General features: G+C 36.6%; 4 protein-coding genes across 4 annotated transcripts; 3 read left to right on the forward strand and 1 right to left on the reverse strand.

The window, feature by feature from the left end:
• The first annotated feature begins 1,873 nt into the window (after window positions 1-1,873).
• On the forward strand, window positions 1,874-3,090 carry LOC109535208. The gene is made up of 2 exons (XM_019901083.2): window positions 1,874-2,630; window positions 2,689-3,090. The coding sequence occupies exons 1-2, from the start codon at window positions 1,948-1,950 to the stop codon at window positions 3,008-3,010; spliced, it is 1,005 nt and encodes a 334-aa protein (XP_019756642.2). The 5' UTR covers window positions 1,874-1,947; the 3' UTR covers window positions 3,011-3,090.
• A 314-nt stretch (window positions 3,091-3,404) lies between these two features.
• On the forward strand, window positions 3,405-7,149 carry LOC109535207 (malate dehydrogenase, mitochondrial). The gene is made up of 6 exons (XM_019901082.2): window positions 3,405-3,642; window positions 5,762-6,063; window positions 6,125-6,382; window positions 6,444-6,582; window positions 6,635-6,823; window positions 6,875-7,149. The coding sequence occupies exons 1-6, from the start codon at window positions 3,522-3,524 to the stop codon at window positions 6,976-6,978; spliced, it is 1,113 nt and encodes a 370-aa protein (XP_019756641.2). The 5' UTR covers window positions 3,405-3,521; the 3' UTR covers window positions 6,979-7,149.
• Window positions 7,150-7,197: 48 nt separating this feature from the next.
• On the reverse strand, window positions 7,198-8,678 carry LOC109535209. Its single transcript, XM_019901085.2, has 5 exons — window positions 8,506-8,678; window positions 8,303-8,455; window positions 7,935-8,113; window positions 7,681-7,883; window positions 7,198-7,614 (listed from the first exon to the last, which is right to left on the reverse strand). Exons 1-5 carry the CDS (start codon window positions 8,612-8,614, stop codon window positions 7,281-7,283), a joined length of 978 nt encoding a protein of 325 aa, XP_019756644.2. The 5' UTR covers window positions 8,615-8,678; the 3' UTR covers window positions 7,198-7,280.
• A 4,918-nt stretch (window positions 8,679-13,596) lies between these two features.
• On the forward strand, window positions 13,597-20,508 carry LOC109535118 (regucalcin). Its single transcript, XM_019900943.2, has 9 exons — window positions 13,597-13,743; window positions 15,791-15,891; window positions 15,953-16,164; window positions 19,005-19,086; window positions 19,146-19,330; window positions 19,383-19,577; window positions 19,661-19,870; window positions 19,947-20,085; window positions 20,436-20,508. The coding sequence occupies exons 1-9, from the start codon at window positions 13,670-13,672 to the stop codon at window positions 20,477-20,479; spliced, it is 1,242 nt and encodes a 413-aa protein (XP_019756502.2). The 5' UTR covers window positions 13,597-13,669; the 3' UTR covers window positions 20,480-20,508.
• Window positions 20,509-20,718: the final 210 nt, after the last annotated feature.

Raw genomic sequence — 20,718 nt, forward strand, 5'->3', positions numbered from 1 at the left:
ATTTCTGATCAATATAATTAGCGTTTTTAATTGGGACACCCTGTATATTGTTAAAGATTAGGATTAGGATTCAATGAAGAAGCATTTAAAAACCGACTTTCTACTGAAACCAAGCATATTAATCTCAAAAGTAACAAGTTTAATTTAATTAATAAATAATTTTAGAAATTATTAAAATAGGGGTTCAACATGTTGCCCATTCTTTTATTTCGTATTTCATCAAGTTGACATTTTTCTAAATTTTATAGAAAATAGTTCATTTTGCTGAATTATTTATAAAAAATTTACTTTATCTATTTATTTTTGCTCTTTCCCTACTTCAGCTAAAATTATTCCTATAATTGTTCCAATTATAATCAATTTGGGTGTTTAATATTTTGGTAATCATATGTTTAAACTGAATTGAATGAAAGTTTGAGACTTGATTGAAGCAAAACATTATTTTTTACTTTTCTTAGGCAGAGAAACGTGATACATATGAAAGATATAATAAAAAAGGTTATAAGACAAGAAAATGAACTAGAGTAGCATAGCATAGTTGAAGGATAAAGGAGAATTTCTACTTTACATACTTTTGCTCAAATATACCATAACTTATCTGCTGAAACTAGATTCAAGTGATAGGAAAGACCAAAAAACATGAAAATTAAATGATCTGCATTCTGCAGGTAAATTTGTCCTTTATTTGATAACTGCATTCAAATCCCTTACCGTTTAATTTTGGATCGTCCGAAAATCTGCATTCTTTCTGTGTCTAAAATTTAATTTAATGAAAAGATAGAGTTAAATTTAAACAAAATGATAAATGCTTTCGTTAAAAAATTGTTTGGACCAACAATTCATTCAAGAAAAGGATCGTTTTCGATTTGGTTCGCAAATGGTTTGGACGTTTGGAACAAGACGCACACTTTTATGCAATATTTTAGATGGACGAGTCTTTTTTCTCAAGATCAGGCATTTTTAATAGAAAAAAATGTGTACTGTTTACAAATTTCAGGAAAATTAAACGTTCGTTCGGTCGATCAGTCAACATTTGGAGCCTGGATTGGAAGGTTTGGCCAGCAAATAGCCCAGATTTAGACATGTTAGATTCGTTATTTTGCGGGTTTTTCAAAAGGAACATGAAAAGCTTCCGACGGCGAATAGGATTAGGAAAATACAATCTGAAAAAATAGAAATATTAAATGAAAGAAGTAAAAGCATAATTTTAGCGTCAATAGAGAAATGAACACGAATCTGTAGACTATGCATTCAAGAATTTTTTTATTTAAACTAGAGATTAAAATGGTTAGCTTCAAGAGAAATTCGATTTTTCTTTCATTTTAGCTCAGAAACAGTTGAACTTAGTCAGCGGAAATATTATATGAGATCTACGCATAATTTGACGTAAAATTCAATCCTGTAATGTTCCATAATTCCATTACAAAAATCATAAGTTTGGTCTGGATGCGTTTCGGAAAAACCTTGCATCCATTTTGAATTCTGTAAAAAAACGAGAAAAAAATCCCACAAATTGCTGTAAAAATACACTTTTCCATCAGTGAAAATAACAATAGTAAAAACGAATTTAAAACGAATAACTACGGGGTTAAGAAATTGTATTCCCCCACGGTCTGAGTTAAGTCTAAGGAGCCAATAAAAACTCAGAACATTCAAAGTGTTTTTTTCCGTATGTACCTACAGTTTCGAATTAAAGAAAATATTTTCGGCCTAGAAAATTTTGCAGTAAAAAATAACATTCCTCTGGTAAACAGAATGTAATCAATCGAAAACACCGATAAAAGATTCAAACACCCCATTTCTTGGCACAACAACTACCATTTACATGATGCAACACTGCACGCTAATTGCCATTGCCAGAAGTATAAATACAAAGAAACCATCCAGACAAATTATCAAACGGTGTTTGAGCATCCACAGAATCCGATCACATCCAACAGCCGCAACATGAGGGCTTTCGCTTTTCTAACTTTGATTGCATTTGCCAGCGCCATGACTGGGGATTTTCGCCCAAACTGGTCCAAAACCCTTCTGGATCAGCAAATTCAACGTCAATTGTTCGAAAATCAAGTGCGCCGTTCTGATTTTGAAGGACTGGAAAGACAATATGGTAAGCAAACTGTTGCCCAAGAGCTGTGCGACCGTGTCACCCAATTGGTTCAGAACTTGGCACGAGAAAATGCTTCCGGAGACGTTCTGTCGGTTGCACAAAGAGTAGCCGATGGAATCAAACGACTAATCCTGGAAGCTAAGCAAACCAAAATCACTGAAACCATAGAGAAACTGCAAAGCCAGCAATGGAAAGGCCAACTTTCAGGAGGATTTCAAGGAATTAGAACCGCAGCCGCTATTAGAGCTATTGAACACCTGCGAGAAAAATTGCAGAAAACTGAACAAGAGAAACAAACAGTTGTAACCAGCTCCCTGGAAAACCTGAGAAAAACCCTCCAGGTGGTTATTGAAACTCAACTCACTGCGGAAAGGTGCCAAAAGAGTCTAACCGGCGTGACCCAGCTGAGCAACATTGTTGACCGAAAACTCATCTCTGGCGCTACAGAATTAACTCCCACGGGCTTTTTAGCGAAAATCCAAAAGCTCGTCATTCAATTCTGCATTCAGGACATTCAAAAGTGAGTAACGCCGTTTAATAATAAACCAACTTGATGCTCAATCTTTTAATATTCGCAGGGAGATCGCCCATGTTCAACAGTCGATCCCACAGGTGCAGCAGCAACAACAATTGGTGAGCGAACAACGATGCGCAATTCAATTGCAAGTCGTCGTTTTGCAACAACGAGGTGACATCGAGTTGGCTCAGCGTCTTCAGAGCACCGAAGAGCAACTTGCCCGCAAAGAAGAGGAACTGGTGGAGCAACAAGTCGCCTGCAGCGTGATAGCTGAGAACCTCCAAGAAGCCGCCACTGAGAACGAGCTGCAACTTCAGAAGGAAACCGTGATCGAACAAGTGGAAAGACGCGCGCTTACTGGCAGGAGTGGAAGATTATATTAAAAAGCGCGATGAAATGTGAATTAACCCGTGACTTTTGTTGTTGTAATTATTAATTATCAATAAACGCAGATGAGCATAAATAAGGATGTTTTAAACCTTGTCACAGACTGCATTGCCGCCTAGGTAAGCTGCAAACTCTATAAATCTACGAAATCCAATTGAAAGTGAATAATGATGTTCCATTGGCGCTGTATATTAGTGGAAAAGAGCCTATTTTATTCGCCACCAATTTGCTATGAGAAGTCTCTGACCCATTAAATTGATAACAGGATGTTTTCATAATATTAGTCAATCTTTAACAGTTGTTATTAAACATTATCATTTAGCTAATTGATTATTAGTAATGCGAAATGGTTTATTAATTGAACTCATTCCTCTTTTGAATACGAAAAATTAACCAAGCATTTTTTCCACCAGCTACATTTTTCACCTTTGTAGCTGGCTTGTTGAAGTTGCGATTTTCACTCAAAATCGCGTTGACAAAATCAAAATTCACAGTGAATGATTCAAAATGAGTGCGTTTTTCAGCTTGCTAATACAAGGCTTCGGCACTATCCAGGCTAAAAAGCTATGGGTCAGAACATTCTCCGCAGGCCATGGTTCAATGAAAGTTACAGTAGTGGGAGCAGCAGGTAGAAAACCGAGTTTTTTTAAGAAATTTAACTTTTGAGGCATAAGTCTATTTTCAAAAAGTAGCAATCAATTAATCCCTTCCAGTAAATCTGCGGTCTGATGGTAAAAAGTTCAAAGTATTTTACATGCTAAAGAAATTCTTATTTACGATAGAATAGTGATGAAGTGAAAAGCAATTTTACGCAATCCAAAGAAATTAAATTAGCAAATCTTCAGTTTGCTTTGCTAAAATTGTTGAATTGAATCTGATTTCGAATTCATAAGGAAAATTATTTCTAACTTGTGCGCCTATGGAAACGTTGAACGATCAACATTTGTTAGTTTAACAGTTTCCACGTTTAACAGTTTAACGGTCCAAAGGACTTTTCCTTATTCATGTGGATATAAGCAGAACAAATAGGAAAACAATTTAGGATGCTTAATCTAAAAATTGATGAAAAAGTGAAAGAAAGAAGCAAATCAAATCAAGTGATCAAAAATCTATCTAGAAAAGTGTAGACATTTTCGACCAAAAAATTGGAATAATTTTGCTGTTGAAAACAAGAACAGAAGTAACAACAATGACTTCAATTGTGAAAAGTTGTTACAGCCGAAATCTGTTTCGGTTATTCCTCTGAGATCCCCCCAAAACATATTAAATAATATGACGCCAATAGAGTGATAAAGTTTGAGCTAAAAGCTGATAATGATAGCGAAATCGAAACAATTCCAGCTGTAAACGCGCGTTTTTTAACGGTTGTGCGATTGGAACCAGAAGAATCACAAAATCTACGAATTCAGTGAAGAAATTCACTTGATTTGCCAAGAAAATGGGTCAGGGGAAGTTTCTTTAGTTCTTTGATTTGGATTCAATGATGTTATTGCTTTTTAACATCTAGTACAAAAAGTGCAATTTACTTACAAACGAATTTTTTCTGAAAAGATATGAAATTTAAAAAAATCTGTGAAACCCAATCCAAAATCCTGAAACTTTTTCGTCGTTTCTCCACGAATAAAATTCACATTCATAAATACAAGCTTTATTTTAAAAGCAACTTCATTTGGCTTTCGAAAAACTAAACTCAGTTTAAACTACGGGATTTGTGGATTACACGTCAATCCTCTCAGCTTTCCGCAATCTGGCGCCCCATCCTCCATGTCCATTAATCTTTAAAAAGTCCACACTACACTGAACACACAGTAAAAATCCACTCCGAATACAAAACTTTAATATTGCAGTTTGCATTTGAGCTTGATATTTTGTGTAAATTCAAGCTAATCCATAATTTATGAATACTTCTTAGCTCGCATTATTATCAGCTACGGAATTCTTTGCTTGAGTTTGACAAGATTCTTCCGAGCAGGCTTTTTCACGAAAATTTTTACATTTGAAGCTTGATTTGTTGAGTCCGGTCTACTTAAATCGCAGATCCGGATTGAAGCGGTACCATGGTTTGTGATTGCTTTCCTTTGCCCTCAGCTCAAAAGCGACGGAAAACTTAACTTAAAACTGACTAACACGCGCTCACCTAACTATGACTCTTTTGTTACATTTTTGTAAAACTTTGGACTTTATAGCTCGATTTGTAGTTAAAAGAATTCCAAAATAGGAGATTCATACTCAGTCCAGATCATAACTTGGGAATTTTTCACGTTGCTCACATAGAATTCCTAAGGTTTAAATATTAAATACTTCCTTATGGCAAAAATGCCTTTATTTTAAAATTATTACTCTTAGGGGATTTCAATTGGAAAAAAGATGCTTGGCTGTTTTCTCCATTTCAATTTTGAATTTATTTTTAAAACTCTGTATTAACAGAATTCAAATTGCTATAAAAAGTATAGCAAAGTAAGTGTTTCTCAACAATAACTCGGTCTCAAAATAAATAACAGCTCAAATTTTAATAATAATTTTGCTGCCTGCAATTTTTATTTGTACTCAACTTACTAAAATATTTCAGATCGCTTGCACTAAAAGCATTGTGTTAATTATTGTTTAAATTGCTTGAGAAAGGCCTGAATAAAGTCGAGCCGAAGAAAGCCCGAAGAAAGTCGAAACATCGGCGATTTTTAGAGAATAAAACTAGTTTTTAATCCAGCCCCAACCCGCTTTCCAAAAACCCTTATTGTGAATATCAGGTAAAATTGGGCAGCCGCTCTGTCTGATGCTGAAGCAGTCGCCCCTCATCGATGAGCTGTGCATTCACGACCTCAAACCCACCACAGGATTGGGACTGGAGCTCAACCACATCGATACCAAGTGCAAAGTTTCGGCCTTTTCCGGCAAGGACAATCTTCAGTTGGCGCTGCAGCACTCGAAAATCGTTGCTCTGATGGCTGGAGCCCCTGGGGCAGACGCCCTCCCTTACGACAAGATGTGGGAGCCCAACTCGTTAGTAGTCAAAGAAATTATGGGCGAAGTTGCTAGGATCTGCCCCAAGGTACTATTCTAGGTTGCAGCTGAGATTATCGGTTTTGCTAGAGTCCGGAGTGTTATTTTAGGCGCTGGTGGCAATTGGGACGAACCCAGTTAACAGCCTTGTGCCAATGGCGTGCGAGGTTCTGAAGAAAAGCGGATCCTACAACCCCAATGGAATATTCGGCATCACTGCCTTAGATTCGGTCAGGGCCAATACTTTCGTAGCGCATGTTCAGGGTGTGGAACCGGAATGCGTGATGGTTCCAGTGGTTGGAGGTCATTCTTCAGAGACGATTATTCCCGTTCTGTCCCAAGCCAAACCATGTGCAGAATTTTCCAATGTACTGCCATTTGCTCAACGCTGTTTGTTTTAGTTTGGCCTTCTTTCTCAAATCATTTCAGGCGGAGATTGAAAACATCACAGCCAGCATAAGAAACGCCCAAGGAAACATCGCCAAACTGAAAGCCAACGAGAGTGGGCAACTGGCCAGCGCTTTTGCTGCGGCCCGTTTCATAATTTCGCTGGTGAAAGCCCTTCAAGGTTCCTATTTCGGGCCACCCCACGCACCTGTCCAGACTGGTTTCTTTTCTAGGCTATCCAGATATTGTGGAGTCGGCCTTTGTCAACTCCAAGGTGCATCCGTTTCTCAAGTATCTCGCCACCCCGTTGCTGCTCGGCCCTCTGGGAGTAACGAAGAACTTCGGCCTGCCCAAGCTGAGCGACTTCGAGCAGTGCATGTTCGACAATGCGGTTCCCATTTTGGCCAACGACATCAAGAAAGGTGCAGCTAATGTTTGAATGGTTTTTCGTTGCTAACTTATATGTCCATCAGGTGAGAAATCAGTGGGCGTGTTCGATCCGCCTCCTCCTTGCGACCCTTGCGCCCCACCACGAGTTACTCCTTGCCCACACGACTGGTGTGAGACGAAGAATTGACCAATCAATATCAGCAATTTTAGTTTAGAAGTGTTGTATTGGTCAGTGATAGTCGTCTTGATTTAGAGCTAAATGAACATGTGCATGAATTTCACCCTGCGGGTGCTATAAAACCACGGCCAATTTACATAGTGAGTGTTAGATATGCACATTAAATGCTTACTCCAGCTACTCCTGCCTTTTTCAACTTTGGAAGCCCGGAAATGAAGCATCGTTTGATACTATTCAAATAATATATTGAACCATTAAAAAATCGGTATTAGCCAGTTTTTCTAGGATGCGCTTTTCATCGGTTTGCCGATTTACACCTGTATCATTTGCGGCATCATCATCATTGGCGACATTCGCATCATGGACATGGACTGGAAGTCCAGCTTTTCGATTTTCAGCTTCTGGATCAACTCGCGTTGGGTCATCATCATTCGCTGCAGACTGTTAATCACCATTTGGTGGGACAGATGAACAACGGTGAGATCTTCCAGAGTTTTGAGCAGCTCTTGTCCAATCTCCACCTGGGTGTTTAGCGTGGTCTTCATCATCATCATCGTGTACATTTGGAGCATTCGCTTTTGCTGTTCTAGCAGTTTGATTGTGATTTGGACTTGGCTGGCTCTCATCGAGATATCGGCCAGAATGCTTAAAGAACATTAAGAAAGATTAAAAAGGCTTAATGTTTGGCTTGTGGCAGCAGTTGAGGCTTACCGTTGGGTTCTCACCATATCGATGGACAAGATCATTTCCAGGATTTCATTGCGGAAGTCTTTGTCCATTACCAGCCCGGAGTCTTGCATCAGCATCTGGCTCAGAATGGTTGCACTCAGAACGTCCCTCATTTGCTCCACGTCCTCCGGTTCTTCACGTCCCACTCTCATGGAGATTTCTGATAAGATTTCCTCAGCTCCATGCTACATTAAAGTCTCTTACTAGTCATATATTTTAGTTTATCAAGCTTTTACCTTTGCAAGAAAGCGTAGACGTGAGGGCACAGACTCAGAAACCATCATGACTCCAGACTTTCGGACTTCGTCGATGTGCATGTTCATGCGTGTTTCGGATAGCTGACGGTACATTTGGGTGAGTTGTTCAGCGATCTGCATAGCATGGTTCCTCTTTTGTTCAACAGGCATAACCATGTCTGTTTACATAAATAATGTAAAAAAAATTACATTGATTTTCGCCATTATCGGTTACATATTGAAAGTGATCGAATTTTGACTTTGTTTTAGAGTTTTAGCTCAGAGCGATTACAACTTTACCGAGTAAAAATTCCATTGATTGTATGCTTTTTCCATAATAATTGACTCTACATAAAACATGGTCATACCGGTTCTTTCCATCATTTGGTCCATTTTCTCTATCAGTTGCTGCTGGATCATTTTGAAGTCCTCGTCGTTCATCAGGTCAGTATTCATTTGGCCCATAATTTGCCTCTTACAAAGAGTTTTGCAAAGTCCAGATTGGCCCATCGTGGTCGACACTGAATCGTTCCTGTTAGCTGACTTAGTCCTGATTTATAAATACACTCACCGTCATCATTATTCCGGAACATTCGTGGAAAGAACATATCATACTTGGAAGTCATCATGGAAGAATTGGCGAGCGCCAGGGCCGCCACTACCAAAACTAAAACTTTCATTTTTTCGGGAATTCGAATATTTCTTTGCTGCAAAGCTGAGGTGCATTGAGAGCATTAAACAAAATCCCGCTTTTATATGAGCTTTATCAGGTATTGAGTTGTTTTTCTGGCCAAATTTACGAGATACAAAGTGGTTATCGGTTCAGTGCAGCAGGTCAGCTAAATATTTGCCTAATTAATTGTATTAGATGCAAATTAAGAATCTATGAATAGCAAATATGTGGGAGTTTTTCAATRTTTATCAACCAATTTACTTTTTACTATKATAACTCAAAATACTCACACATTATCATATTTACTAATTGATTTTCTGTTTTGCTGTATTAGSATTTGRAAGAATCTGCSAAARGAATGGTTTTATTAATTAACTTTTCTAYTTGGGTTTTAAGATTMATAAATGCGTTGGATCATAGAWTCATCAGWAGACGCAGATATGGAATAAATGAGAAGAAACCGATACTCGTGTTAGCAAAATCCGTAKGATTTTTCATCAACTTGCAATCGTAGMGTTGCATAAAAAAAWTACAAAAATTGTAATKTTACAATTCTMACAACAAGAATGAAATAATAATATTCAAGTACTATAAGAGTATCAGGRAATTAAATWTATATGAAAATTAATTAATGTTCAATAATCTATATTTMCAGCAGAGACCCGGAYCGTAACCSGTATTTTTTTTCGTGAACCGGAACCGAAACTGAASCCATATTTYATGTCAACACACTCTTCAGRGCTGAACCGAAACCGAAAAATTKTAGTTCGRTTTTTYTTCGGTTCAGCTTRTTATGTTTGAAAGAAATTAATACTTGGGTTTCTGAGGATTGCTATTTCTAGGAAATTTYCCCCTCCGATAACAAATCACAAAGATGATGACRCGATCTTTGCTGGTATGTTTTTGGACCCTCGGTCTAAGGTAGTTATAGAYGACAATCARGTAGAAGAGCAAAAGCACATTTAAGGTTGATATGGACTAGACTGATGTTCTTAAAWAAGTGCATTTTTTCCATTCAAAATGACCCTGACCAACACAGTATCAAAACAAAGCCATCTGGTCCTTTATTAAGCGATGAAATGGGAAGCCTTTTTATGGCATACAGATTCAGAGCAAAACGTTTCAAAATGAATTTATCAGCACGAATTTTCTTCGAAAAAAATTGAACTTATTTTAAGTTCCTTTAAAGTGGAACAAGAAACAATAAAAAGCTCAGTATAAAGCGTTAGAACCATCAACCATTTCATCTTCTCATCCGGCTATCAACCTTGTATCGTCCGCATATCTCAGCTTTGTTATATTTATGCTCACAACCGAGATTTCTCCATTTCATCATCCAATCCTTTCCTCCCCATGTACTCTTCATAGAAGTTAAGAAATCTGAATAGAGGGTGCTTTCATGGAAAACGGCCCTACAAGTTTAAGCAAAAAGGTGTACCGTTCCTCCATTTTTACTTTTGCCATGTTGTTCTCGCAAAGGTTACTTATCAGTGTAATTAGGTGCTCAGGTGCTCTCATCTCGCAAAGAACCTTCCAATTTTCCAGTTGATACAGTCAAAAGACTTTTGAAATAGGGAATATATAATGTACTTTCCTTTGCTGACTGCAAAGTTCACCTGTTATTTCGTCGCATCCTAAAGATTTTTATTTACTTTTAAATTTGGGTTATTTCTTTTCCGTATTGATTAAAGTAGATTTCATAAAAGAAAACTTGCAGAACCAGCAAAAAGCAGCCATTTTACCTTTTTTGTAATACTTCAAATAATTATTCTCATTCACTTAGGAGATTTCCTCCTTAAGAGCCATTTTCTCTCAAAGTTGAAAAAATATGTCGAAAACCTGAGGAAATTTAATGTACCACAAATATTCTTGTTACTGTTTACTACATTTGATTGAAAAAGTGTGTTAATTGCAAACATACACGACATTATTTGATCCGCATCCTCATCATCTGAATACATTTATTTTTGTAAAATCCTTCTTGTTTCAACTTGGATTATTAGGGATTCATATATGAAGTAATTGCTATTTTCGCAATCTCTTGGCATTTAGGAATGAAAAAGGTGATTAAGTCTTATTACCGAGTCCTAAGTATCCAAGTGATATTTAAGTCCTTAGTTCCTTAATTTTCTTCTACGGCATATTCAGGAAATTGACGCCAATTTGTAATCACTATGGTGCTTATTTATTAGAATTTTGAATTTTCTGCTCAAATGATAAGTAAATATTAAAATAAACAGCAATTCTTTCAACTCCCATTAGCAACGACATAGTCCGATTAAAAACGGTGTTTTTACCACGACAATCAATATTATGAGCCTAAGTTTGCGTTATCGGAGACTATTTTTAATTGTTTCCACATTTATTTGCTAACGAGCACTAAGTATTAATTATTAAACAAAACAAAATGTCCGGATCCCCAATGGTAACAGCCCATAGCAAAACAGTATAACGGCGTTTGTCCACAATTTGCATCATTAAATGATAAATTAATAAATATCGAATGTTTATTAATTATATTTATTAACAGGGTCATAGGCGAGGAACTTAACAATAACTGAACAAATCTGGACATTTCCATTAGGGTTAGCTACATTTTCGATTTTCCAGAGATGATAACAATACACAATCCACTAATAAACTTATAGTGAAACTATTTGGAGAAATCCAGTAATTTATGATTCAGATTTCGAAAAAAAGCCTGAATTCCACTCAAACGGTTTCGACATTGAGTCATTTAATTTATTTTTGAAAATGAATATGGTGCATTTTAGTCATTCGGCGTGATTCCAAGCATTTTTCACCACCATAAACGCCCAATTCTAAAATTATTAGGAACCACGGGCATGTCCAAAAATAAGTTATTAATAGTCCAATTAATCTAGTTTAAAGTGTGCAATATAGGAAATAATTCACGTTTCTGTAAATATCTCTAAGCCGACTAGTTGGGTAATGAATTTTGAAAGTTTTTACGCCAATTAACATTACAATTTTATAAAATACATTGCGTGATTAGGCGCTCCAACCGATGTGTATAAACTTTGAACTCAAATCTACCGGCAGATTCAATTGTTGGAAATAAAACTTTTGGTATTTTACAGGATGAATTATACGGTTTGATGAAGTCCTATGCTTAGATTCTTAATGTTTTGTATTGGAAATGTGTACCTTTATACATTAAAACCAAGTAAATGTTCAAGCCTTTAAATTTAAGTGTATTGAAACAGATAATAGCAAAAATTTCTTCTGGTTTTAAATGTACAAAGTGACTTCCTGTTGCCAGTGGGGGCTAGTGGATAAAAACTTCAATAAAACGAGTTTCTAATTTAATTAAATATTATAAATAATGCAGACTGCAAGCAAAGTTGCACGCAAACAAACACTTATTTAAAAATGACTGGATTTGTGAATGCAAAACATATTGTTTACTATTTGGTATTTGGATCAAAGCACTTGAGTTTGAATGCAAAACTCTTGAGAAAACTAATCAGTCTTCATTTTTGGAACAAGCCACAACCAAGGATGTTGCTGCAAAATATCAAACAGTTATTTTAAATATTTTCACAATGGTGCCAACTGGTTCCGGGACTATTTAATTCCTGAAAGATGTGATTAAAAAACATTTAATAAAACAAAGTTTTAGTAGATAACCGTTGTAGATTAATTAATCGCGCGATCCATTAAGCGCCCAACATGCAGGCGCTCAAGCATTAATTTTAAAATCATCCTTTTGCTCACTATGCACATTGTCATGCTTACCACAAATTCGATTATATCCTAAGCTGTTTCCGCAATTAATGGGTAATTTTTTGAAATTAAGTAGGTTTTTTAATAATCCACCCCATCGAATTGTTGCGCGAGCGTCCTTTTGTCGTTAGCGTATGGTTTTTTGGCAAAATAGGTGAACTCAAAAACTGCATTAATGGTTGAAACGGGTGAAATACCCTTTAAGAGAAAAAGAGGCCAAAAATCGACATTTTCGTAAATTGAAGTAGTTCGTCGCAATTGCAATAATATGCACCCATTGCCAAAGTAGGCGACTGTTGGTAATGAACCTGGTTATTTCAGCTGGTTAAACAGATATCTCATGTTTTATGGGTTTTAAATATCGAGCACGATTAACCAACGGTCTTTCTAAGGTGAGCAAATCCACTTGTTACAATTGCGGTCGGGTTACATTTGCCCTCTTTTCAACTATCTGAAAGTCATAGATACGGAATATCTGCATACGTTGCACAGAATATGCGATTTCCGTTTGGCGGTTTCCACTGAAACGGTTCCGAAATGTTTGGAGGGTTCCAGCAAGATGTGCAGTGGAGCAAAAAAATCATCAACTAACACCGCAATTTGGAAAAACAGTAAGAAGTTGAACAATCACCGAAAACCTGGTGATTCATTAGGTTTACCAGATCGGCTGTTTGAGAAAATGCGGTTTTTAATGGGGAAATGTGGCATTGAACTGGCTACAATCAATGGAGATGGATTTTTCATTTTCATCAAAAAGTCTCAAATCAAAAAAATTGCAGTCATTCCAGCTCAATGACTTGTAAAATTTGGAAGCCTCCCTAAAAAATTTGACTGCATCCTATGAATTACCCACATGCATATAACCAAAGTCGAAAATCCGGTGCATTTGTGACATTGCGCAACTATTTGCACCAGGAAGAGTAGATGAAACTGGGCCAGTTGCGAAAAACCGACAAACCATAGATATTGAAAATGGAAAATCTATAGAAATGGTGTAATTTGATGAATTTCCTCAACCAAACCAACGCGTGTATCCTCCCCTATTTATGCGAACACATATGTACTAAAGCATGTCGACTGTAACAGTTCCCGACTGGGTTTATTACAAGTCCAGTGGCTCTTTGTCTAAAGCAAAACTGTAATTTTTTATATTATATAATAAAAAAACAAACCGATTAACCAACCGTAAAAAATAGGCACTTTAGAAACTTATAATAATGTTCAAGCCAATTGGTAAAACAGTATCGTTGGCTGAGACAGTATGTCCAATGCTGTCGTTTAAGGTGTTCGATTCTTAAGAGAGACGGTTGAAAAAATGTTTGATCATTTCCAAATCGATATGTTACGGTTGGTAGTTTTAAGTTTTTTTCTCAGTTCCTATTGGACAAGGTAGGTCGGAGCTTTTATTTACTTGGTCACTTTTTCAATATCACCATAGGTTTGACGAAAAACCCCATCACTGACTGGACTTGTTCGGTAGATAGGCAATGGTTACATTAGCTTGTTTCGGCCACTTTCACAATTTAAATTAAGAATTTTCGTCGGTCTTTTCGTTTATTAAGGAAGTGAAGGTTGGCACAGACTATCGCCAGCCAGTGCAAAACGAACTACTACTAACCAATTGCAATAAGCTAACTTCGCGAACTAAAAATCTAACTAGTGAGGACTGAAGAACTCCAGTCCTGATCAGGATGAAATTACCAAATAATAACACCATGTAGGCAAAAATTTAATAAACTGCCAGAATCACGTGGATTATTTGGTAAAAAACCAGACCAGCAGATAAAAGCCCAGAGCGGTTTGAAAAACTGGCTTTCAATGAGCCTGTTGCAGTTGCAGATATTGAATTCTTGACATCCGGTACAGAGCAATTAATATAAATCGATTATAAGGTGAATATTGAAAAAACACACGTACGATACGGTTGATTGCGTTTTGAACAAACGTATTTAAACTTGAGTGTGGCAACGGCGAATTTCAAATAAATTAGTAATTAATGTCGACAGGTATAAATAAAACGATACCTGTCGAAACACGGTAGCATTTCTGCGAAGAAATCTACCAATGACGACGACAACAAACAAAGAAAATAAACCAGTTCGCTGCATACAGTGTGAGTCTCTAGTTTGGGATAAATTGAGCAAAAGAATGCAGGTTTTTGCTTGGAAAATTGGTTCTAACACATCGAATATGTGTTTGAAATCGTGCGCTAATGTACGAAAAATGTACATTCGAAATGTATCCATTGTTTTATTAAATTTGTATTTCCTATCGTTTAAAGGATATTTGATATCAACTGATTCGAAACTAGAAGAAATCTGATTCAACTGAATAACATGTCTTCAAAAAAAAAGTTTATTTATTGGTAAACTGATAATGTCCTAAACAAAACTGAAACTTCTTTTGAACGTTTTTAAGTACTTCAAAATAAACTCCTTTTGAATTCGTTCTTGCAGCTTCTGAATGTTTACCGGTTTATAATTAAACACTTTTCACAAGAAATCGTGCATGGATGTTAAATCCGGAGAGCTGGGAGGCCATTCAAACACCCTCTTCCATCAATTGATCTTGTGCATACCAGACATTTCTGTGTAGCACTGAGTAACCAAATTTGGAACTAGTTTGTCCTGCTGAAACTCAAAATTATCCGCTCCATTTTGACGATTTAGGAAAAAAATATGTGCTATTTCTCGATCGCCAACGATTCCGAACAAAACAATAATTTTTCTTGGATATCGAGCAGGGTCTTTCCTCATTTAGTGTCGATTTTTGTGTGCTCCATTTAACCATAAACGTTGATTCGTCGGAAAACAGTGTCTATTTTTCAATGTTTACATGCCTGTCTAGTAGATTTATCAGTCATTCGTAAAACTAGAGTTTTTCTTCCGGGTCATCTTGAGATCTGCCTAGATCATTGCCTAGACTCATGATTAATTTTTCTTAAATAACCATTTTTTCGAAACAGCGGTTTCACTCTTGCTTATGGATTCGGAATTTTCGATATGGGCGGTAAATCAGGATACTTTCTCGATGAATAATTCATATTTTGGGTTTTCCCCCCATTTCCGAAGCCAAACCATTTGCCAAACTTTTAATCCCTTGAGTATCAGTTAAGTTATTGCTTTCTCGCAAAACGTCAAACTAATATGAATTTGGAACACGGTGTATACAATTTTCTTGCATCAAAATGAGCGCAATTCAGAAAACTAATTGATGTATTCGAGCATATTTTTTCCAAGTTGGAGACTCGCATAATTGAACGCTCCTGTGGAAGCTGTTTTGACTAGACGCGAAGCCTGCTTATTGCTATTTACAGCCTATAAAGTTTTGCAACAAACAATTACACACATGAATCTTTAAGCCATTGTAATTATTTTATGCAATTTCCAACAAAACGCTTTTATTATTGAATTTGGCACGTTTTTTTTTAATTTAGTGTTAAATCGCAAAACGCAACTCACGCGGCCAACTTCGACTCGCCATCGGTTTTCCAAGTCACTCAGCCTGTGGACCATTCCGAAGGGCCCATATGGGATGGTGAGCTAAGATTATGATTCATCTAAGTAATAAAAATCATTAACCGCACGCTAAATTGCAGGCAGAAAAAGCATCTTGTACTTTGTCGATATCCATTCGGGCCGGGTGTTGAGCTACAACTATAATACGAAGAAGGTCAACTTCATTACCCTCAAGGGAGCCGTAACTCCGGTAATTCCGGCGAAAAATAATGAAAACATCCTCATTGTCGGTGTCGACCGGTCCTTGGTTGCCTTGGAATGGGATGGCGAAAAAGAACTTGGAAGTCAAAGGGTAAGTATGCATTTCCTCTGCTTACCTGTGCGGCTATTCTGTCTTAGTCTTATTCGAGTCTGTAATTCTGCACTAAATTTTATCAGTAATATTTTTTATAAACATAAACTCGGTGAAGCTTCATTTAGATATGAGACCTGAAACAGCGTAAAAACGCGTTCTTAGGGCTAATTTTTATATGTACTTTAACGCGTTTGATAGCGCTTTACTTCATTTGGTGACTAAAACGTTATTTTAAAATCTTCTTTTCTCTGCAATATTCTTGAAGGGTGAGTTACATGCAAGCCGCGATATACAAGCATTTGCAAATTTTCGTTGGGCTGATTCCACTCTGCTTTAGCTGGCGACCAAGTCCAAAAAAGTGACTTCATTCTTTACGAGTTTTAAGTTAAAATCGAACTTTAACTTAAGATCGAAAAATATTTTTGCATTATTGTTCAAAAAACATTTGCTAGTATTTGCCCGAATTACCAAAGGTCTCACTTCACTAAATAGGCAAAAACATCGGACGCTACTGCATTTTGAACTCAATCTCAGAACTGTCTAACTCCTCGATTATTTCGCGAAAATTCTCTCTCCTGCAGACTTATTTAAAAAAATGGGCCGTTCTCGAGGAAAATGCAATCAATTTGTCCGTTTCTTCTGCCAAATCAGGTCGCTTGTGAATTTTTACTCTTTTTATATTCGAAAATGTATTTTTCTTTTTGTTAGAGGCGAAAACTGTCTCAAACTTGCTAAGGCTAATTTTGAATCAGACCTTTGAAAATTTAGTTTAGTAACGTTTACTGTTAATCGTCTGATGTCAAGGCTTTGTTAATAAGGTTTCGTTTTAATTGATATTAAATTGTTTTTAATACTCGAGAACGACGCATTTTTGCATAAGTATTTAAGAGATTCGTATTTTCGCAAAGTAGTCACGGGAATTAAACAATTAAAGAGTTGCGTCCAGAAACAGTGGCATCCCATTTTGGCCTATTTAATTGCCAATTTATTTTTCTTGCAAAATATGCCTTTGAATAATCAATTTCGTTAAGATATCTATAACTGGTTTTCTCGACCTGTACAGGGTGATTCAAAATTGGCGTCATTCCTCTGGAGGTGTTGTCTAGCGCTGTTATAGGAGTGCAGAAAAAATAATAAAATAAATTAATTGTTATTAAAAACTGAGAAATTTGCAAAAAACTATATCAGAAATTCGGCAGCAATGTTCTTCAAGGTAATCTGCCTAATTAACATTGCGCAAATACCTGTGGCTTCGTAATTATTTAAAACTTCTGTAACCATGGAATTATACAGACTGACAATAAGATAGACAAGGATAAACGGTAAACTCAACAAGATTGAAGAGAACTTTTTGATATCAAAAATTTTCGTAATTTGAAGCAAAGATCGTAATTTTTCTTTTTGAATGCTTAAGTATTCCAATAGGCTGCCAATCCAACATGGGATTTTTTCAAAATAATGCTTAATAACAAAGTTGAAATTCGATCTTCAACTGTTAATATCTTCTAGAAATTTTCGAAAAAAATGTTTCTATATTTTTCTCGTACTCCCCAAGAGAGCCTCTATCACCCCTTGAAAGGAATGACGCCAATTTTGAATCACCCTATATATATTTAACGAAGGGTTTCTTGAACTGTTCTTAAGAACTAATAGGTTCAAAATTTAATATTCTCTACATATTCTACGCGTAAAAACAAAGCAGAAAATTTGCAGATAAATAAGTAAAGAAACATTGCGTTTATGGTATATACAGAGGGTTAAAATGCGCAATTTTTTCCAGGTTTTCTCAGCTTCTAGCGGTTATGATATATTCATCTCAAATTTGAACTTATTGCTTGTTAGGCCCTGATTCCTTAGTTATAGCGAATTATTGCCAAAGTCTACAAGGGGTACATTTTTCAGGGTGCATGATCTCATATACTCCCCCAAAATTCTTTGCGAAACGCCACTGGTATTTTGTTCTAGAAAATTTGAATTCCCCATTCACATTGAAAACTTTTTTACATCTTGCAATGTTTTCGTATCTGTGATCGTTTTCATGCTATTTGACGATGAATTATGACTAATAATGCAAAGCCACGAGTTGAAGAAGGCTAATAATAAGAACTACTTTACAAGAAATTGCAGCAGCAAAACTAAACATAGTTCAAATGAACATGAATTGAAAGCAAGCCTATAAAGCATTGTAATTTTTGGATTTATATTTTTTTTAAATTCCTGATACACACCCAAAATATTTTGAGAAGCGCCACTGATATTTTGTTCTGGAAAATTTGAATTTCCCATTTAATTTGGCAACTTTTTTGTCTTTCAGTTGTTGTCGCGTCGGTGATCGTTTTTATGTTACTTGATGATGAATGAGGATCTGGATGTTAAATTAAGAGTCGGTCAAGACTAATAGTCGCAATAATAATATTACCAGAAATTTCAACCTCAAAACTAAGCACAGTTCGAATTAACATGAACTGCAATCAAAATTAATATATGTTTAAAAAAACTATGTTCAAAAGAACTTCTTTGGCTACTACTTTGGCTCATAGACTGTGCACTTAAAATTAGGCAAACCCAATTTTGAATCACCCTGTATCAGTTAAAATTTAAAAAAATCTGCTAATATTTAAAAAAATTGAAAAATTAGAAAGAAAACTGGGCAGTTTCCCAAAATAAAATCTGACAAGTTTGAGCCGAATTTACATCTCGTGCAGATTTTCTACTTTCTCTTTCTTTACTTTCTTTCTAAGAAGCATAAAAAAATGTAAATCAATGCGGCAATGGCAGGTTTTAAAATAGGTGCTTTTAAATATTCGATTAGTATTAATTTAAAAACATTTTTCCAGACACTAACTACCGTTTCGCAACAATTCCCGCAGAGTCGATTCAACGATGGAAAAGCCGACAAACAGGGCCGAGTCTGGATAGGTAAGCCATTTAAAAACGTCGTTCTATTCTGGAAAAATGCGAATTTTGGCTGAATTAAGGCACAATGGGCTTTGAAAACCCACAAACGCGTTCATTGGACGCCAACCAAGGCATGCTGTACAAAATGACGAAAGACACTCTAATCAGCCCCAAAGTGGAAGTGGCCCCCGTCAACATCAGCAACGGACTTTGCTGGAACAAAGCCAACAATAAAATGTATTATATCGATTCGCCCACCCGAAAGGTAAGCTGGAAGATAACGAAGTTTTTCCATTATCAACTGGCTGGGGTTTTAGGTGGTGGAATATGACTTTGATGAGGAAAAAGGCGACATTTCCAATCCCAGGATAGCTGTGGACATCACAAAGTTTCCTTATGTAACTGGAAATCCTGATGGCATGACCATTGATCAGGACGACAATTTGTGGATCGCCCTGTATTATGGCGGATCAGTCATCAAAGCCAATCCAAGAAACGGCCAACTGTTGCAGGTAAGAAAGTTGCGTCTAATGGCTGTTGAGCGAAGATGGAACTCGGTGAAAATGGAAAATGGAAAACTTCCTGTTGTCTTCAGGTGGTACCGATTCCAGCCAGAGATGTAACTTCGGTGATTTGGGGCGGCCCAAACCTGGACATTCTCTTCGTAACCACATCCAGGTTTCACCTGTCCGACACGGAAAGGAAAATGTATCCAGCAGCCGGCAGTGTTTTCGCCGTTACGAACCTAAACCAAAAGGGCCTGGTTCCGAACTTTGCTGATTTGGTGAACAGTGTAAGAAGAGCAGTAAGTCTTAGCCAGCGCTGCTTTCCACCAACTTTGGCCCTTTTGCGACTGGTAACTAATTTTATGGACTTTCCAGAACCTGATCGCTGAAATTATACTGAACACTAACGAACTTTTTGCGCCTACTGTATCAAACGAAGTGGTCAGCTACGCGCCTGTAAGCAGCAACACTAATAACAATCCACAAACAAGGACTGTTGAAAGAGCTGACGTTCGTAAGTTTATGATTTAAAATCGTTCACATCCTGCATACGAATTAATCCAATAATTACTGGGTTTGCTTCACGCGCCTGATCCGGGTTGATGGATTTGTGATTGTTTTAAATCTAAATCTAATGATTAATAAAATCAAGGATTGATCTTCTAGTTGAGAATTTTGGTCTTCCAGTAAACTCCAAATGCAACTAAATTTTCTAGAGCATATTTGAGGATTATCGAATCCATTTTCTTCCAAATCCCCACTGATTTGAAAGCAAAATACGTGAAATGAACATAGTCAAGCACTTAAACCCAGCTTAGTGTTCATATAACGAAAACCCCCCGTTAAAACACTTTTTCTTTTCAGCTTTCTGGATGACAATGCTGAACACGATAAGGAGTATCTTCTAATTGGATGAAATAAATGGCTTTTATACGAATTTAGCGTTTTATTTCTGTAGTAGCTGTAGCTAATGGGAAATACCTTTGGTGACCTTTGGGGTTTAAAAACTGGCGTTTAAGGAGCCTAACTACTGGGAGGCCACGGAACCAATAGTTGTTTATTTTTTTATCATGACCACAAAACACCGATTTTTCCTTTGAAAATCAGGCTAAAACCGAGAAAATTTTAAACAAAAACCTGTAATTAA

This window comes from Dendroctonus ponderosae, unplaced genomic scaffold (genome assembly GCF_020466585.1).
Source record: "Dendroctonus ponderosae isolate FM_Combo_2020 unplaced genomic scaffold, Dpon_F_20191213v2 Dpon_F_20191213_5, whole genome shotgun sequence".
Lineage (NCBI taxonomy): Eukaryota > Metazoa > Arthropoda > Insecta > Coleoptera > Curculionidae > Dendroctonus > Dendroctonus ponderosae.

What these genes read in the sequence shown, in the direction of transcription:
- LOC109535207 (XM_019901082.2), top strand. Translation starts at nt 3,522, where the DNA reads ATGAGTGCGTTTTTCAGCTTGCTAATACAAGGCTTCGGCACTATCCAG. An exon ending in TTGCTAGGATCTGCCCCAAG is followed by an intron (nt 6,064 to 6,124) that starts GTACTATTCTAG and finishes GTGTTATTTTAG; the next exon opens with GCGCTGGTGGCAATTGGGAC. An exon ending in GCTGGTGAAAGCCCTTCAAG is followed by an intron (nt 6,583 to 6,634) that starts GTTCCTATTTCG and finishes TTTCTTTTCTAG; the next exon opens with GCTATCCAGATATTGTGGAG.
- LOC109535208 (XM_019901083.2), top strand. Translation starts at nt 1,948, where the DNA reads ATGAGGGCTTTCGCTTTTCTAACTTTGATTGCATTTGCCAGCGCCATG. An exon ending in TGCATTCAGGACATTCAAAA is followed by an intron (nt 2,631 to 2,688) that starts GTGAGTAACGCC and finishes TAATATTCGCAG; the next exon opens with GGAGATCGCCCATGTTCAAC.
- LOC109535118 (XM_019900943.2), top strand. Translation starts at nt 13,670, where the DNA reads ATGTTTGATCATTTCCAAATCGATATGTTACGGTTGGTAGTTTTAAGT. An exon ending in TGAACAGTGTAAGAAGAGCA is followed by an intron (nt 19,871 to 19,946) that starts GTAAGTCTTAGC and finishes TGGACTTTCCAG; the next exon opens with AACCTGATCGCTGAAATTAT. An exon ending in TGTTGAAAGAGCTGACGTTC is followed by an intron (nt 20,086 to 20,435) that starts GTAAGTTTATGA and finishes TTTTCTTTTCAG; the next exon opens with CTTTCTGGATGACAATGCTG.
- LOC109535209 (XM_019901085.2), bottom strand. Translation starts at nt 8,614, where the DNA reads ATGAAAGTTTTAGTTTTGGTAGTGGCGGCCCTGGCGCTCGCCAATTCT. An exon ending in GTCTACGCTTTCTTGCAAAG is followed by an intron (nt 7,884 to 7,934) that starts GTAAAAGCTTGA and finishes ACTTTAATGTAG; the next exon opens with CATGGAGCTGAGGAAATCTT. An exon ending in GATATGGTGAGAACCCAACG is followed by an intron (nt 7,615 to 7,680) that starts GTAAGCCTCAAC and finishes ATGTTCTTTAAG; the next exon opens with CATTCTGGCCGATATCTCGA.